General features: G+C 46.6%; 1 protein-coding gene across 1 annotated transcript in view; it reads right to left on the bottom strand.

Moving 5' to 3' along the window:
• The window catches only part of LOC112964260 (capon-like protein), a 35,475-nt gene extending 18,934 nt beyond the window's left edge, over positions 1-16,541 (bottom strand). Inside the window, exons 1-2 of the mRNA XM_026062081.1 lie at positions 16,440-16,541; positions 15,521-15,592 (exon numbers count right to left, since the gene is read on the bottom strand). Coding sequence (XP_025917866.1) covers positions 15,521-15,592; positions 16,440-16,541 — 174 coding nt within the window. The remainder of the gene's footprint in view (positions 1-15,520; positions 15,593-16,439) is intronic.
• Between the last annotated feature and the right edge of the window lie 2,753 nt (positions 16,542-19,294).

The following is a 19,294-nucleotide window of genomic DNA, read 5'->3' as shown; positions in this document are numbered from 1 at the left end:
CTGCAGTCCCCAAGGCTCATCCATCAGTTGCTTTTGGCCTCCAGAGAAGCTCAAGACCTCATCACGCTCTAGTAAGGAGGGCTGTGCCTCTATGACTTTGAGAGCCTATTTACAGCATAAGTAGATTTGCTACTTAGTGCAAGGAAGAAGAAATGCAAACAGGTACCTGCTTACCTCAGTACAAACTGAGGTCTGCTCCTTGGCTGCAAAGTGTGTATACTGAGTAAAGATCTGCCTGATGCCCTCAAAATCAGTCAGTTATACTTCCTGGCCTAAGAAACACAGGTTTCCAAGAGGGCTGCCCAACTGAGGCCACCACGCTGAGGGATTTGCAATGGGCTGTGCCTCGGTTCAGTCATCAAACCTTCAAGAACCCTCTTCCACACCCTGGTGTGTCTGGGAGATGAGCTGCTAAATTCACCTCACCTTTAGGTGAGGTGGTGAAGGCAAAGGATATAGCTGGTGTTTAGCTGCTCCTCTGAGCCAGTCAACAGGGTGTGGAGCGAGGTGAGCTGTCAAGCACACCCCCGAGGAAACCGGAGCTCCCCCACATGATGGGAGCTGGTGGGGAGCAGAGGCACGGGCAACAGCTCTTATTAGAGAATTCACCTTTGAAAAGAAGCACACTGTTCTGGAACAAAGTTTCTTCGCCTTTTTAGAAAGGGTGGGATAAAAGCAGCCTTTTCATTGCCTCATGCCTGCTAAAGAGATACTGTGATGCTGCTGAGCTCCATCCTGAGACACAGGCAGCCTCACAGCCCAGAGCAAGGTGACATCATCTGGCCTTTGGTGCCTCCCTGACAAAAGCACCATTGTGTGGCTGCCACTTCCAGGAACCCCCTGCTGTCCCCAGGTTTAATAGGGAGTTTTCCCACACGCAGCCACCCTGGCCTTGCCTTGCCAGGGTAGGCTGGTCCCAGCTCACAGGGAAGCTTGGTCTTGTTCTCCTCCCTACTTCCATTCACTTAGCAGCAGAAAACAAATTACCTTTTCTGTCTGCAGTGCGACCCATCTGCAAGGGGAGGCTGGGAATCGGAGCAAGTGCTCTGTGTGTGTCTGAGAATCAGGCTTCAAACTGGTGGCAGCATGTTCTGATTGCCAAACACCAGGGCAGTCGTGATTGCAGTTTGACTTCCAGGCTGGGTCTAACCTTACCATACGCCTCCACCCTGGCGTTAGCACCCGGTGCCCCAGCGGGCAGACCTGTGCAGTGCCTCTCACGTGTGCCCTGCTGTCCTGCCACCGCTGCTCAAAGCTGATGCTCTTCCTGCTCTTCCCTCTCACAATGACAGAGGGAAGCTTAGATGATTAATTAGTTTCAGTAATGAAGTAGTGTCTTGGGATTCCCTGCCCCCCACTGCAGAGTCTCATGTACCAGGTACTGAGTGCACATGATCAGGAAAATGGTTCCTTACCTCAAAGAGCTACTAGATTAGACAAAAAATGCTAATTGAATTATAAGCAGGTCAGATTCACCTGAAATAGCCCTTGGAAGTGAAATTGCAATTAATACACTGTGACACCTTTAAATAACTCTGTATTTCCTTATAAACGTCAGTGTCAAGAGGCCAAGGCAGAGAAGGTCCTGCTGGTTGTTTTCTGCACACGTTTCATATCCTAATTACCTTTTGGCCTGGTATGTAGGGTAACAGGCAAGTTAGCAGATTTAATTTATTTACAACCTTGTTCATAAATATTCGAACAACAAAGATCAGAAGGGCAGGAGCCAGGACTCAGCAGCAGGCACAGAGCTCCATGAAAAAGCCTCAGACCCCCTGCATGGTTGTGGGAAGGTAACTGAATATTTTGTGCATTGGTTTCCTGTCCACAAAGCAAGGATGCTAATTCTCTACTTCATTCAATCAACTGTCCTGGTTACAGCTTGTCTCCTGCTAAGCGACAGTTGCACAGCACCTAGCCGACAGGGCCCAGGCCATGAAATACTGACCGTACAAACACACAAGCAGGGAGCAACTGAGGATTTCTGCTGCTTGCTCCAAAGTCCCTTTGGTACATTCAGTTCCCCCCGCACTCCTCCCTGGGAGCTTCACAGGTCTGCTTGCGTGGTGACACATTAGTGAGATGTATGAGCCTCGGGGAGGGAGATCGGAGGAGCAGGGGAGATGCTCCTTGCCTACTTCTCACCTGATGTTACCATAGCCGAGCTGTGCAGAGAGGGAAACGGGAAGAGGAGCAGATGCTCTTGGAGGCAAGGGGCGAGAAGGGACAAGGGAAGGGACAGTGGTGATTAACAGGCCTGCTCTGCTGTCTCTCTGGGAGCTGGTGTTTATTACTTGTTCACTATATAGCTTGTTCAGAGAGAGAGAATATAAATTAAAAGCCCATTTTTCATTCTTCTGTGGTTCTTTGCAGGAACATTCCCGACAGTTGTTCCTCAGGGAGCAGAGCGATAGTTCAGAGCACAGGCAGCGTGTGACTGCAGGAGCTGGCAGGACCCGCCATGCTGCTCCTGCGTGGGTGGGAGAGCCGCAGTGCAAGGATAGAGGTGCGCGGGGTGTTTAACGAGTGCCCTGACAGGGGCTCTGACATGGCATGGAGATGGGCAGAATTCCTCATCCTGCTGCCGCGCTCTAAAGAAGGCATATGCCAGGGTTTCAGGCCGCTAAATAATGCAGCGCTTTGCTCTGCGTTTATGTAACAACGCTATTTTAGTTTAGGCAGTCAAAATGAAGGAGGATGGCAAACCAGAAGCTAAGGCAGCTAGTGAGTCAGGCTGGATGAGCCGTGCCATCTGCAGACGGCAACAAGGGGTGGGGAGGAAGAGGTCAGCACTCCGGAGGCTCAGCATGAGGCAGGGGAGGTTAAGAATGTAGAAGAAAGAGGAAAGTCCTGTCTGCTCTGATCAGTAAATAAACCAACCTAGACCCAGGCCAGCTCCCTGCTCCCAAGAAGGATAGGTGTCCTGCTGGTTCTTCCCCATTTCTAGCACCTGATGCTCTGTGGTCAGGAGAAATGGCTTGGTTGCAGCCTCCTCCTTAAAGCTGGTGTGACTTCAGCATGTCAGGGGAGAGTGATTCTGAGCGTGCCCACCTGGGGCATATACTTACCCAAAGGAGGAGCAGTAACCTAGTTTGCTTTCAAGAAAATTTGGAGAAGCTACATCTGCATGACTCAAACTCTGCAGGGAGCGACCGTTTTCTGGCTTCTAACTTACTATCAAGCATCATATGCATTCTGGGTACTGTCCTCCAGGCCTGCACCTCATGGTTTTTCCTGGCCACCTATTAGAGGAATTTGCATTTTTTTGAATATCTGCAGCAGAGAGAGGAATTTGGACTAGGCATCTCTCTACTCTTGAGCAGGCAGAACTCAAGCTAGAATGAAAAACTGATCTACATTTGCATTCAGAAACAGTATTTGATTACAAACTAGACCAGAATGAAAATGTGAGGGATGCAGAGCTCCTCAGTGCGTTGCTATTTGCAGGCTATGTTTCATGCCTCATTTGCTAGGTGCAATCAGGCTTCGTTCTCTGTGTTCATGGCAGAGAGCCCTTTGCTAGCTCAAGCTCTGGGTGCAGCTGAACCATTCGATTTCTCAATGCCAGCTACTTTCATCAACACGCTTGCTACATACTGATCTGACACAGAGTCAGGAACAGTGCATGCTAACACAAAATCATCTGCTTTATTGCCAGGCAAGGAGACTTTTCTGTTAGTGTGCAGTACCTCCTGCTTCTGAAATATCTTGCCTCCTTAATAAAATCAGCAGAGAGTCAGGTCTCCTGTTTAGATGCAGCCTGCAAGAGCGATTTTCTAAAGCATATAATTCCTTCTGAAGTCAATGGGAATTAGGACCCTTGACTGTTCTGAACAATACACAAAGCGCACATATATCTTTAAATAGCTGCCCAAGAGTTCTTGTATCATGCATATTTCTAGAATTCAGCAAAAGAGAAAACAAATGAACACGCACCTTTCCCATCAGGCTGCTCCTGGGCGGATGTCAGTCACACTGCGTATTACCCAGATGTAAGGGCACTGAGCAGTGAGGCAAAGCTGGGCTTGCTTCTTGCTAAGTGGCCCTTGGTTAAAAATTACTGAATGTTAATAAAATTGCCAATGGACTGTGGTAGCCCTTCTGTGGTGATCCCTAAATCTAAAGGAAAGTCTCTGGGTTGTCCTTTAGATAAAATCCATAAAATCTTACTCTCAAATTTGGAAACAGGAGTGTTGTTATATGAAACAGAAAGCAAATTCAATGCTAATTGTGTCATCTCCAAAACTGAAGAATATCAAGCAGTTCAAGGACTCTATTAGCCTCAGGGGAGCTACTGAGATTAGTGAATCATGGTAAGAAACACAGCCCAGATTTAAACAGCAGAGAGTATGGATAAAGAAGGTTTTACAGTATCAGTATTTGTCACAGTGGTCCTGTAATTAAAACTGTACAGAACATCACAGCTGAGGGACAAGGCAGAAGCAAGCAGGCTGGGCTAGGCTTTTAGGCTCTCCGACAAAAGAGGCCAACAGATCATTTGTTCACCAGCCATTTCCAGGCCTGCAGTGCTCGTCAGTGTATGTGTCCAGTCCACTTCCCTCCTGCCGGCTCCGCTCTCCACTGCGAGCTCCAGTGGTCTGGGGGTAGTTGTGTCAGCAGCTAGTGGTGAAGCTGGCGACATTAACATGGCCTGCAGGGACAGCACTGCACTCGTACTGTGAATGATTAGCCACAAGCAGCGTTTCCTGCTCCCGGTTTACAGCCTCTCGTGCCCTGGGCTTGGATGCAAGGAAGCAGGACTTGCAGGAGACCAGCGTTACCCCACAGGAGGCGACAACATTAAAAGGACAACATGTTCCAGGGCTGGAAGTTTAGGCCCAGTAATCATTAACTGCACGGAGCGCAGGCTGTAGCAGGACTGAGCCAGCCTGCGATGGCTTGGGATCACTGAACCAGAGCGCTCCGTGAACTGTGTATGGCTCTGCGGTGGGTACAGGACAGAGCTGCCCTACTCAGAGCAAACGCCCTAACCCATGTTCCTGCCCTGCTATGGGAGAGAGGGCAGGCTTGTGCATTTATGGGGTCCCACCGCTTTCTCAGGAATGAATATTAAACAGCCCTCCGAAGATTAAACTGGGCATTAAGCAGGGAGCTGAGCAGCTGGCAAAGAGCTTCCTGGGGGCAGCTCATTCTGTAATACTGGAGCCCAAGCTGCCTGCTCGGCCACGGCGCAAACCTCCACGAGCCTGCAGTGAGGCAGTCGGTATTGAGGCCAGACACCAGCAGTTTGGCCAGTCGTACTGAACTATTCACATGCCTAAACAGGAACTGTGTGCTGATACCCGTCTGGAGCCAGCTGTAAAAGTCCGGTCCTCCCATCCCACTGCATCCAGCTTTAAAAAGTCTCTCTGCTCTTCTACCCATGACAAAAAGAAAGAGCATATTTTTGGCGAGAAAACTCTGGAGATCAGATAGTCTGGGATCCCTGGGTGTGCGTTAGACTTGGCTTTGCAGATAGCACAGCGATTCAGGGCCCTGGACTGTGATGCCCTCTGCAAGGCAGGAGGCTGCACCCTCCTTTCCATCAGGACCCACCGGSTGCTGGTATTTAGTCACCAGCAGCAGCAGAGTGACAGAAGGATGGAGGAAGGGGGAAGTGATTCAGGTGTCCTCAACACAGCCAGGCAGTTGCCAATTAGTCCAAATAACCCATCTGGTCCAGGGAAAGGCCATTCAGAGGATGTCTAATCACTGCGACAGAAAAGGAAGAAAACCACTGTGTGATGCCTTTTAAAAATCTCTGCTCCCTCATCAAGGTATCCCTCCCTCGGGGGATCCATTCAAGATTTTTATTCTGTAGATTTATCAGAGAGTTATTTGGTCAAAACATGAAGTAGCTTGTCGGAGTATTATGCTAAGCAGCATGGATTCTGTTTGCCTTCAGGCCTCATTTAGTACACAGCAAAAGCAAAAGGAAAAAAGAAAGCACAGAATCAAGCTCTTGTTAGCAAATCTTATTTTGTTAGGCTAACTTTTGCTTTGTGGTCACGGTCCCTCAGGGCCTCCTTTCCTCAGAACAGCAATCCATAAAGTATAAAGGGTTCTTGAGCTCGACAGGAATCAAGACAGCGTCTATAAAGGCGCCCATCGTTGTGGTGCCAGGCACCTTTCTCCCACACCGGGGGCAGACACTCTTAACCTAAGAACTAGAAAGGCTGAGGTGGAAGCACTAGGTTAGCACTACAGCTGCCAGCTGATTTTCCCTGCATTTAGATAGCTTCACCTTTGGGGCAGGTTTCAGTTTGCGTTTTTGCATGGACTGTTCTGTTTTGTTCCTGTCCCTGAAGCACGTCAAACTATTCTGGATCCAGTATGTCCTTGGAGGACATCAGGGAGGGAGCTCATATTAGATGCATGAGGAGGGCTGCTCTGCTCTTCCAGCTGCAGCACAGGCACTTCACCCCGTGGCCAGCCCCAGGTTATCTGCACTGGCCCATGCAGTTGTCGCTCAGATGAAGGCACCTTCGCATTAACAAGTTAATCCAGTGTGCTTACTGCCGCCCTGGCTGCCGTCTCAGTTACATTTTTTCAGACACCAAGAAAGTAGAAGCTTTGAGTCATGGCTGATCGTTCTATGCAATAACATAATTTGAAATCCATTATGTTTCATCTCTTTAGSACTCTACAACTAGTAACACAATTGTTGAGAAAGTTACTTTATTTGAACTAGATAAAAGATTTGCATAGATTTCATATGCTGATATTTTAGCCAGTGAATTCAAATGCTTCTGTAATATACAGATAATACTGCTAAAGCCACTTTATTTTATGATAAAAAGGTACCTGCCTCGTTGCCAAGATTTAACATCAGACAAAGAGCTTTGCCTTGTTCTATTTAGTACTAACATTTTAATTTAGCTTTTATCTGCTTAACTGCTGCTTTTATTAGCCTTCAACTAAACTCTAATCCACCATAACTCTTATGCAAAACAATATCAATTTGTCTCACTAGTTCCACCCCCTCAATGGAGAAGCCACCCAGTTTTCAGTACTCCAAGGAAAGCATTAAAAGGTCACCGTTGCTTAGAGATGACACATTTCACTGCCTGATCCCTCCATCCATCTGTTATCAATCATACACAGCACACTCTCTGAACACGATAGAAGAAATTGAAGCATCTGTGATCACCATTCACTTCTGAAAAACTAGGTCATAGCATGTGGCTACAGAAGCAGCTCTAAGCTATCTCCTGTTACAGTGGCATGTATTYGTAGCTAAAGCAGTCTCCGCTCATTTCAACTCAGAAGTTAAGTGGCAAGAGAAAACTGTAATTATTATTCTGYGGCAAGAAGTCCTAAGATGATTTTGGGCTGGAGATGAGCAGGCTAGAAATCTGTAAGGGATTCTGAGAGAGGCGGCTTTATCGCACTGCAAAACATTCCCAAGCAGTGAGCAGAAGGCAAGGTTCTCAGCGCTATCTAAAAAGTGTTTATTCTTCTCCTCCCACTCGAGACAAACGAGCAGAGCATAGTCAGTTCTCCATCACAACCACACAATCCGGCTTAGAAACACTGTGCATGATACCACTGCAAAAAGTTCCATTAAGAGCTTCTTTCCTTTGCATTATRGTAGTATGGAGAGCAGAAATTAGATAAAACAAGCTTGGGTTAGTTTGAGACACAGCAGACTCCATTCTCCTATAAAAACAGCTTCCACGTTTTTAAAGTCATTTCTTCAGTTTATGAAAATTACATTTGTTAAAAGGCCAGTGAAGAGGCATATGTATGAGACATGTCAGAACCTGCCGAGGTGGCCATGGACTGGAGGACACACCTAGAGATTGTCTAAAGAGCTGTTCCAGCCCCACCACCAGCCTGGTCCTGTTTCCCCTGTGCCTCCCCAACCCCAGCTGGCCCCCTTCTTAGCCCTTTTAGAGCAAGGGACTTCTGGGAGATGTAGTCCCACAAGGARTTTTGGCTATTCAGGGCTGCTGCAGGGCATACTGGGAAAGGGAAGAGGCTATAAAAGTCACTGGTGCAAAGCTCATCACTGAGGTGTCAGGGTATGGTAGGGGCAAGYTAGTATCTCAGCTGAGGCTACTCATCTTGCAGGAGGAAGTGGACTCTGGCCAAGCCTCCTGCTGGAGAGCTCACCTACAGGAGAGGAGCGATGCCTTGCTGCAGAAAGGTAAGGCCTATAATGTGGTTATCATCTGCTAATGTAACCCCCTTCCTCAAGAGCATGTCTGTCAGGTCTGTTACCTTCTCTGAGACCAGGGAAGAGGCTGTGGGAACCAAACTCTGGTGGTGTTTGCAGTGTGGAATAGTAAATTTTTTTCTTTTTAGTAGAGCAGGGCACTGAAAACCAGAAGCTTCAGTATCAGCTAAACTTGCTAAACCCAATAACTAATCCTCTGACAAGGGAGAAGGCAAAGAACATGCTAAGGGGGCTGCATTGGTGATGGTTCCAGTGATGGAATAAGAGGAAGGGAAGCAAAATCCCCTGTGATGTGAAATCAGGCTAGTGTGTGTGTCTGGGCATAGCAGAGTCTCCTGCAGAGCTGGTGCCTAAATGGTAATGAGACTATTTAGGCCTAAGATCTTCTGTCTCCACACCAGGATCTCATCCCCTTGGGTATGAGAGGTAAAAGGCTTCCCTATGTGGCCTCCCATAGGACCGTCTAAACCCTTTTGGCAAGCTGCAGGATCTCAGCCTGATCCCCATGTAGGAGACTGCTATAGCTGCAACAAGTAGAGGAAAACAAACTAATGAGGCATTAGGACTAAACTTAGCTGCAATTAACACTTAATTACCATCCTGAAAACACTTGCTTTATTTTGCCAGGGCCTGGAAAGGTAAAAGCAATTAGCCTAATGTTGTGTGATAGAAACCTTAAACTGCCTCAATTCCCTGCCCCTGTGTATCTGAGGGGACCCTGCCTGTGACTGCCCTGCTGCTGCTGCAGAGGATCAGGGAATAGGACTGAGCCCTGGTCTGGGCACCAGGTGCCTGCAGGAGAGAAGGGCCATGTGGCAAGGAAGCCCTTGAGCCTGGTCACCCCCTCTGCTCTTGATGCCCTTGTGCCGATCCCAGCTTTCCTAGCCTGCTTGTCCAAGTGAACATCCTTCTCTAAGCCTGTAGCTTTGCTTTGTTGACCAGTATTTCCCCTAAATAGAGAACAGACAAGGGCACAGGCAAAGGTGTGGAGCATGTATGAAGTACAGAAAGATCCAGTGAGTAGGCAGAGGACAGAAGGGTATCCATCAGCTCCTGTAAATCTCCTTCCACAGGTGAAATCACTAGCACCAGTTCTCTTGTTAGAATTTTTTTTKGGGGGGTGAGGGTCTGTGGGGGGTGTAGACTTGCAGCCTCTGCTTAGGAAGGTTGTCTATAGCCTCATCACGCACARACAGCATGAAGCTGCATGAGCCTTTCCTAGGCTCTGCTCTGGAGAACAGCCAGCACTGACACTAGACCTTCTGCAAAAGGTACCAGGCAAGTGTGTACACGCTCACGTATGCTGGGTTTGGACACCTACAGCCACTCCTCTCCCCTGGAGGCTATAGGCTCAATCTCATGTGTATTAGTGTAAGCAATCCTTGCATGGTCCTCTAAAGAGGAAGGGAAGGCAACCTAGGGGAAAAAAAATCTAGTCTCTTGGAGCATATGCTGGGGGAGAATATGTTGTCTTTTTGGTGGTGGAGGGAGAAGGAGGAAGAGAAATGTACAGGCTTGGTGAAACTTGTCTATGTGAGGTACTCCTCCTGTCTTTCCGCAAGGTCTGYTCTCTGCCTACATGCTTGCTGATTTAAATGTTAAGTGGACCCATGACCCCAGCATAGGACCATCTTTGACAGTACTGTTACTCATGTGGTTCAGTGAATGTTATTGAGTATTTGATGACAATATTTATTTAAAGGCCTTGAGTAAACTCACATGGCCCAGCTCTCCTGCTTATACGGCATCTAGTGCATATGACTTTGCTACCATCCTACACATAGAACATTTTCTTTCCCACCTCTGCCATCCTATCAGCTGTGTTCTTGACCAGTCATAGTGTGCTAGCTACTTGGAGTAGACTCAAAAGATGTAATAACAGTAATCTATTTTTCTTGAACTTTCCTGTAAATGAAAGGAAGGTATATGGTATTCTGAGAATTAGACAAGGTCCACACCAGCAGTTTGAAGACTGCTGAAATATTTTAAGACATTAGCATTGTCTTCCTTCATGGCCCAGGGCTGTCATTAGCTGAGCACTTGGATGCTCTCCTAAAGAGGCTGAAAGGAAAAGCCCTCYAGGAACTGTAGCAGAACAAGCTCCCATCCAACAACACATCCTGGCATGTAGCTACATAGGTCTATACCAGGGCAAGCGCTCCACCGCTTTGCACAGGGGAGCGTCCACGCTTGAGCCTGTGCTTCAGCTGCAGCTGAGCCAACAACTTCATTGAATGGGAGAGGCTGCAAAGACTAACCACGAATCCAGCAGCTGGGAGTTCAGCTTCTATCTTTTTTTAGTACTGATCACAACTCCAGCTCAGATTAACATGAAGCTKTCAGGAAAGCTTAGCTCCAAGTATAATAACTCAGGAAGGGCTTATAGGCAGAATATTTCAGGGGAATCTATGCAGCAGTAAGCTTGACAGACTTCTCATCTGTAGCAAGAAGGGTGTCTGCCTGAGAAAACCAAAGGGAGTGTGTTCTAGAAGAATCCCATGAACAAGTGTATTAAATGTCTCTACCTCTAGAGCCCTCCCATGCAGTGACAAATTAAACTGAGATGGATGAAGGCAGTCACCCTGCCCTCCCCCAGCTCCCCATCTGGTTCCTCTCCTTCTGTAGCAAGAGCAGATAATTGGCACCTGTATTTGCTCATGAACCACTGCAGTTTCCAGCCCTGCATCACTTAAGTATAAGCTGATGTACAAAGCCAGCCCAGCTGTCAGACTGGATGCTGCTCTGGTGCAGAAGAGAAGGGTTGTGCATGCCTGTCCCTGCCACCTCTGCTTAGGAGGTAGCACTGTAGGACTGTAACTTTTACGCATCCAATTTTAAACTGATGTCTTGTCATGCTTCAGCACCACCAGCTGATAGTTGGCAGTCGATATGATTTTACTGTGTGGTAAAATTGCAATTCTTCCTCACTAGAATACTGTAGTGAGAAATTGGAAAACTTTTGAGGTCCTACTTAAGAACATGAATGCAGCAAGAACTAGCAGAACCGGGGGAGGCTTGAGTAAGAACCCGGTTCCTGCTCCAAGGACAACTCAGGCATTTCTGAAGTGTCCTGATGCAAGTTTTATAAATGGTTTCTGCTTCTTTGGCACACTGACCTTTGGAAAAAAGATTTCTCAATTAAATTAGAACTAAGAAATATGAAGGTAACAGAAGAAATGCGTTAGCCTGCATGCCTGTCTCCTGTTTGTTCATCCTGGTGCTTGGATGGGCACAGCACCAGTAGGCTGTTCCCTTGTGAAGTGATTAAACCAAATAAACCATCCAACATCTGGCTGCTTTTTGAGCATTAATATCTGCTCAGTCACTAATCAGACCTTCCAAACAAGCCTGGAATTTCTAGGCCTTGTATAATTATAAGTGTAAATYGCAGGTAAACCAACTCTCTGCCTTAAAGGTAATTAAATGGAGTGACTTAGCGAGTTGTTGGCGAGAAGCCATATCTGCAGGCATGACAGGCTCTGACACCACTCCAGCAGTGCCCTTGGACAACTCACCCCTCAAAATAGCAACATTTCACCACAGCTGCTTGACTGGCTGTGAAGTGCTCCATCGAGGTTAGTGCTGCCCTAGGAAGGGAATCAGCTGACTATTTCTCCTCCGTCAGTGTTAAGTCTCTGGAGGCTGGGGAAAGGATGCATAGGATGTTGCTATGTTAACCCTCGGCATAAAGCCATCCATTCCCTGCTCTCCCAGGGCAAGATTTTCCAARCAACCTCAGGCTCTTCAAGAAAATGCCTGTGGTTTACAAAACTCTTCTTCACCCCTAGGCCTGTACCCATAAGCATCCTCAGCAAAGCTTTCTTGTTACTGTTGTAATCTGTGTTGCCTGGGCTCCACAACATCTCTCCTCTTAGCATCTCTCCGTTGCCTCTTCAGTGAAAGCCTTCACCTGACTATGGGGAGAACTTGGCTATCTCATTGTTCTCTAATAGACAGTCAAGAGTAGTGTATTTAGGGAAAACCTAAATTTAGGGTGACCTTATTGCATCATAGAGTTATTTGAGCCCTTGAGAAGGACTTTTGCATTCTTCACATTAGCTGCCACTTGACTGCTGCAGAAAGAAAAATCTTGTATTGTACACAAGCTTCCTAGAGCTCTGAGAAGGCTCAAATATCTGCAGATGAATCCACTTCAGAAAAAAAGCCAACTTCATCAGAAAACTGACTCTGAATGCAAGAGCTTGAAGGAGTACTGCCACACACCCAGGCCTGGATGGCCTCAGGCAGCAGCAGGAGACTGCAGCTACTGCATGCYGCTTCTCCGGAAGAGGCTTCCAACCGCCTTTGAGGCGGAGGAACGCCTTCCCGCACTGGGTGCTTGTAGCTGCACAGCGAATTCCACTCTCATAAACAGCAACTAGAACTTGATATGCCTGTCAGAGCAGTGTTTCAGTACTTATTCAAGTAGCAAACTAATTTCATCACCTCCCCTGACAGGGCAAGAGGAGGAAGAGGGATTAGCTTGAACTTTGAGGATCATATAATAACATGGCAGCTTATACACAGCTAATAATCCACTGGGAGGATTAGCAAACTTACAGTTGTCTAGCTCTGCATAATGGGAAATCAAGAACAGCAACTTCCCTGTTCTACCTATTGCATTTGCATTCCCTCAAGTGGAAGCACAAACATGATGAGACAAGGTTTTCCAGTCTGTTATGAAATGGGAATCAAATCTGTGACTAATGGAGTATTGCTAGTAATTCCACAAGCATCCATTCAGTAAGAAATACGGATTTAAGCTTTACTCTGAGAGTGCATCTTAAATCCCTACTGCAAAAGAACAGATCATGGTTTCAGCAGGCAAATGTTAAACCTGTCATTTGAGGCTCTCCCCGGGAGTGATGTCCCATACCTGTGCACACTGCATGTCCTGAAGTCTGCCAGCACACCACTCTGCTGATGAGTGGAACACTATGGCAGTAAGATGCCAAGGAGCAGACTTAGCAACTGGATATGAAATTGCTGCTTTCCTTACCATCTTCACTCTTTCCCTATAGTCTGAGGTCAACTTTCAGTGCTAGGTAAAGGACTTTTCCCTATGGTGAGTGCTTTTCATCACTGAGTGGAGACCAGAATCAGATGTAGGAGTAGGCAGGCAGTTTCAGAGTCTGTATTAATTTAGTAAAAAGTAACTAAAGTAACCAGCTCTGTCAAAGCCTCAAAAAATAAAGGGGTTGGACTGCCTGAAGACAGGAGCTGTGACTCCTCATCTTCCTCCCTGGTCCCCCTTTGGAGTGGCAGCAGCAATGAGTAACAACCTGCCTGTGCCAGTGGGCTGCCCTCGGACTCTGCTGACTCCCGTCGCGCACCGCTCCATTGCTGGCTGAGGCTGCCTCCTGTGTCGCAGGGCATACGGGGTAGCATAGGAGATGTCGCGCTAGGGCTTGTACTGCGCGGCTCGTCTCTTCCACTCCAGTAGAAAATTCCAGTTGAACACTGGAGTGCACAAAGGATGAAAGCTTTTGCAAAACGTGCCCTTGTCAATGCTTGGCAGGGCTTGCAGAACCTTTCTCACTTTTGCAGTGCAAATAGGCACTACTGCTCACAATAAGATGGTAGCAGAATACAAGCTTCTGCCAATGGCTTCTTCCAGTATTTCCTCCCAGTTACAACTGGCGCTGCCGAGAGTCCATGGGAAAGAACGCTAGCGTAGACAAGGCCTCTGCATGCAAATGAACGCTACATAAATAACCCCCATCTTCCCTCCATTCCTAGGYTGTGTACTCTGTGCACTAGAATTCTCTTCACAGACTTCCCAGTTCATTCTTTATGCTCTAATTAAGGATCAGTGCCAATTAACTATCTTCAATAGAGGAGCATCTTCCGCTCAGCAGCCAGGAAGTGCCTGAATAAGATCCTGCTGTACAATACACACATGGAAAAGGAAGCCCTCCCTTTTTAGAAAGGGCTTCCAAGATTAAAAACCCAGTATAGAATACAGGATGCCCAAAATATTCTGATGCTTCAAAATATGGTGTGATAAGATTAACTGATGGGCATCCATGAACGCAGAGTGGTTTGTTATATGCTTCACATAGCACCCAAGCATGTTATCGCACTGCCAAGACTCCAGGATAGATACTRTGCCAGCATGGCAATAGCAGGTGTGAAAGCAGAATATCACATTTTCTAGAAACTGGTATTAAAACACTTTTTGTTTTTTTCTTACATGAGTGTTACTTACTCAAGGATCAGAAGCCACTTTTGCCATGCAATGTCAAGTCTGATGCCAAAAATTTGATTCGGCTCAAAATTTACCAATAGTTACATCAGCATCTGAATTGCCCCAGTAGTCCTCACCTATTGCCTTTGCTTCCTATGGACATTCACCTGTTCCATAAATAATCAGACAATTCAGATTGCTACAGCACTGTGTTCTGAACAAGAGCTGTGCTAACGGTATGAGCAGGCAAAAGCAGGGGAATCTCATTTCTGTGCTTGGCTGGAGATGAATACATCAGCTCCCCAGCTGGTTACAGACAAAGTTTAAAAAGCACTATTCTAAATGAAAATTAGATGCTTAAACATGGCGGGGGGTTGAATAGGATAATCCCTTCAAAGCTTTAAGCAGAAGATTCTCAAACCTGCTTCAGTTGACGTGAGTCATATGAACAACCTCAGAATTAAGACCCCTGCAAAACTTGAGCCAGGCACAACAGCAGCACTGCCTTTTGGGGTAGGTATACTTGAACTGGTTATACAGAAAGCAGATTTAAGCTAGCTACACTGCTAATCACAGCTAAATCTGGTGACCATTCACAGAGTGTTTGAAGAATAAAGGGCTAAAGGAAGAAGAGCGTATGCTTGCTGATGAGAAACAGGAACTGTAAGACAGGGTAAAAGTAAGCAAATTGTTCCACGAGCAGCAGAATCCACAAAGTCTAATCCAATGGGATTTACATCCATCATATCTGCTAGGCCAGTGATATTTCAATATATATAATAATGGGATATATTTGGAACCAGTCAATGAATTCAAGAGCTTTTGTGGGGCAGATTGTGCATGTCTCATTTTTCACAGAAAAACAGGCTAAATAAAGCTCTTAAGGTTCAAGGAGAATCCCCATACCTGCTTGGCAGGAGCTAGGGCTCTATATTCAAGCTTTGCTAACTGATCCCTTTGCAAAGAACAAGGGACAAGTTGATCCTTGCATGCCTCGGGAATTTCTAGAAAAGCATGTTACAATCCTGACTGCTGAGATTTGAGCTCCCACAGAGGAAGGGTGAGGGGAAAAGCCAGAACAACACAATGCAACCAGATCACTCCAGTGAATGTAACCCTCTATTCCACATGGGATTCAGCTCTATTGAACTTACCCGAATCCTCCTCATGGCTGCCACAATCTCCACGCGGCTGTTGGGCCTCGGTACATCCAAGCTACCGATATACTGAAAGACAGAACAGTGAGATAGTCTGTAAAGTAATGCACAAGTTAATGGTGCAGGCTTCTTCAAAACAAACAGCATCTCTTTGCTTGGTTAAACTCCCCTGACACAGGGCATGACAGGGATATGTGTCATAGATAATATATCAAAGTTAGGGAGCTATTAATGGACTTCTAACTTTAGGTGTGAGCCTCTAACCTYATTCAGATTCTGGATGTGCTTTTAGGGTCACTGGACAATCAGCTATTAAATTCATTGCATTTTCTGTGGAAACATTCTAGTTCACCACTTCCTGTAGGACTTGATGGTACCAGTGCTTTGCAGGGCAATGGCAGTTACTGATCAAATCATGGTCCTGTAGGCCTGAAAATGGGACTGTCCATCCTTTGTCATTYTTCCACTACACCTGACTCAAAGCTAAAGGTGCATAAAGAGTGGGACAGTTGTCAGGATGTGCAACAACTAGCTTTGCTGGGAAAGGTTTAAGCTCTTTGTGTTCCTGGCCTAACTTTTCAGTCTGGACCATCCTTCCCTCCAGACATTGTTTTTTCTCTGCTTGGTCAGCCCAGCTGAACTGTCTGCAGACTCCCAGTAAACACACCCAAATCTGTATCTTATACCAGCTGTTTTTAGCTACCCTCATGGGAGCTGCAGTCCTGAACAAGGTGCCCAGCTGAGCTTGCGCCAATGTGATAGCTGCTGCCTTTGGCATACAGTATCTGCATATAAGTGTAAACATCAGTCTTTCTAGCAAAGATAGCAGCTCCTCTTATTCAGGAGCCGAAACTCAAGGCAGATGGCAGCTGCCAGGTTCCCAGCATCTCCGCCTCAACCAGTTTACAACACCTACAGCTTTTTGCAAGTTGGTTGCCTGTTCTCTTGTATGTAGTGTCAATATGCCACTGATGCTACACAGGTTTGTCAGGGAAGACCTGTAGGCAGACAGCTTCATGCTTCTGGCATTTTTCCCTCCTGTGTGCTGTTCTCCTGTGGTGACTGTACTTCCCCCTTATGCTCAGTTATAAGGCTTATATGCCAAAGCAGACAACTAAGGTTATGCACATGTTGGTAGGAAGAGCTCTGTGCCAGGAGGACCCTGCTGCAGCACAGTGGGTACCTGGGGCAGCACACGAGGCGCAGACCTGCCAAACAGGAGCGCTGCCCACACGGCTGCCAAGCTGGGGGCACAAAAGCTGCCAGCGTGGCCCTAGGAACAAGGAAAACATGCCGCCTCTGCTGAGAGCAATACTGCATGTGAACAGAAAGTGGTGTGGATCACAAGGGGTCTGAGGAAAGACTTTGCAYGTCAAGGACATGTTGGTGAGGTGAGGGTGCAAAAAATGCCATCTGTCTCTGTGAGTGGTAGAAGGCGGGGAGTTCCCTGGCCAGCGTGGGATGCCATCCTCCCTGCTGCGTCCCTGCCCTGGAAGTCCAGCAGCCGAAGGGAGGGTTTTGGATTGGGAAAGTCTCTTCCTGCGTGGTGGCATGAGTGTTTTCCCAGCACTGTTCGTCAGTTCCCTCAATGAAACCTGCAGCCCATCTCTCAGTGCAGCTGTAGCAGGCAGATTAGTGGGGGACGGAGGGCAGTTTACAAAGCTTAGTCCCTCTCTACAAGAGCATTAGGTTCATGAGTAACATTTGGTTTTTGAATGTGTGGTTGGAGTTGTGGGCTTTTTGAAGGTTGCTCTCCTCTGGAAAGGGGAAGAGGAAGCGGGGCAGCTAATCAGGAGACCCCTACAAATATTCAAATACACATATAAGTACTTTGCCAGGAGCAGCTCCATAGCTATTGCTGTTACTGATACAGTTGTTTTTTTATTTCTCTGCTATAATGCTTGCAACTTGCAGGATCATGTTGCTTGCAATGGGKTTTTTTTTGAAAACTTAATAGGGCTTTTCAGAGATGAATTCTTCTGGCTCAGTATTTACTGCTCTTTTATCTGCCTTGAAATAAACACAGCAAGCAATCTGAAAGGTCATCTGCTTTTCCTGATGCTTCTGTAAATGTCTGTGCAAAGTGGCATTTTTAAGAGCTGTAACTTCAGCTATACCCTTTTGGTAAGCCACAGGAGAGCCAAACCGCTCAGACCACAAGAGCTTGAGGGCAGCAGGGAAGGAAGAGACGGAGCTGGGTTTCCCTCTGCCCTCACTGCTGAGAGCATACCAGTATCGCTGAAGAGAGGTGGCCTGTTTGGCTTGTAAGCATCTTGCTCACAGCTCCGAGGTGGCTGTCAGTGCAGTCGCACGTAATTCAGACCAACTCAGTGCAGCAGGCTGGCTTTTTATCTGTGAACAACAGAGCTGAACTGGGGAACAGTCCACACTACAAAAGATAAATTAATAGGTAGGGGCAGGAGGAGAGCTGGTGACAGAAAAGGCACAAAAGAAAAGAATCAAACTCTCTGCTTTGGCCTTTCAACCAAATTTGGGTACCTGTGTGCCTACACAGAGCCCCACCAGGCTCACTACACTCTACACAAACAGAAGAACCCACCACAAGCAACTTGTGGTATTGAGCTCTTAACTTAAAGGCATTAAAGTTCATCCCTGAAGACTAAAGGGCAAGTACTATGGTTTGGTATGTACAGAGTAGAGACTGAACATCATCAGTAAGATTGCCTGGTGTGAGACCCTGGGTAATTAGTGAGCAGCCTTGTCACTTTGAGAGTCACAGGTAGACTGATGTACCCACAATAAGCACCTTAATTGGAAGAGACAGGCTCTGGAGCAGAACTGAGCAAGCATGTTACTAAGGTAATGCAAACTCCATCTTCGACCCACACATCTTCCAGCATGTTATCCAGTCCCTGAATAGCACTGTATTCCTAAAGCTGTCAATCTCAAGGAGCCYGTTTCACCCACTTAAAGGTACAGTCATTTTACTTCTTTTAAAAGTGAAAATAAGGATTTTTGTTCTCCTTACCAAAGTCTGTAGCATAGCAAATGTTAATTAAAAAAAAAAAAAAGCAATTCAAAGATTGCTTTTCTCCCCTAAGGAAGAGCCAGATTTTTAAAATAGGTGATTAACTGTCTGCACAGATCTATATACTGTTTAAATCTTACAGCTCCTTTAGCAGGAAGATTGAAATGCACAAAATCCATGTTTTAAAGCTTTATTTGAATATATTCCCTTTCTTTATAGCTCAGGAGGCAGCAGACATGAATTCCATTTTTAATCTGTTAGGCCACCTGCAAAGAGGGCAAAAAAACCCTAGAGTTGCTCCAGCAAAATGCAATTCTTCTTGTCAGCTAAATTATAAACTCATTCCCTGTACTGTCTACAAAGTGTCAACTACAATGGAGTCACTTAATCGAAAGAGTGATGTTGTAATGCCAGACCATTCTTACTGATATTGTCAGAGATTTCACATTGATCATTATTTCCTTCTGATGCCTCAAGCTCGTGTGCATTTAGATTAAGACCTTGCCTGTGTAGCTTTTCACGCAGTGAACAGGTCGCCTGGAACGAGGCACTAAAGCGGTTTTAAGCAGTACAGGGGAATACTGTAACTGCTAAAACTCGGAGGTCAGGACAGTATCCTGCTTGATGATGTAGGTGACAGATGTCAAATGGAGCAAGGACCTATAGATTGGCACGGTGGCATGCAAGCTCCAGTCAGGGGGTGTCTTTCCAGATCAGCTCTCAAAGGAAAGGCACGAGAAGGCTTCTAAGCATTAAACGTCTGAAAAATTGCTGGGGGGGGG

The sequence above is a fragment of the Apteryx rowi genome, unplaced genomic scaffold (assembly GCF_003343035.1).
Source record: "Apteryx rowi isolate R43461 unplaced genomic scaffold, aptRow1 scaffold_19, whole genome shotgun sequence".
In the NCBI taxonomy this organism is placed as follows: Eukaryota; Metazoa; Chordata; class Aves; order Apterygiformes; family Apterygidae; genus Apteryx; species Apteryx rowi.
The sequence above is the reverse complement of the archived record's forward strand: the minus strand, read 5'-3'. Positions and strand labels throughout refer to the sequence as shown.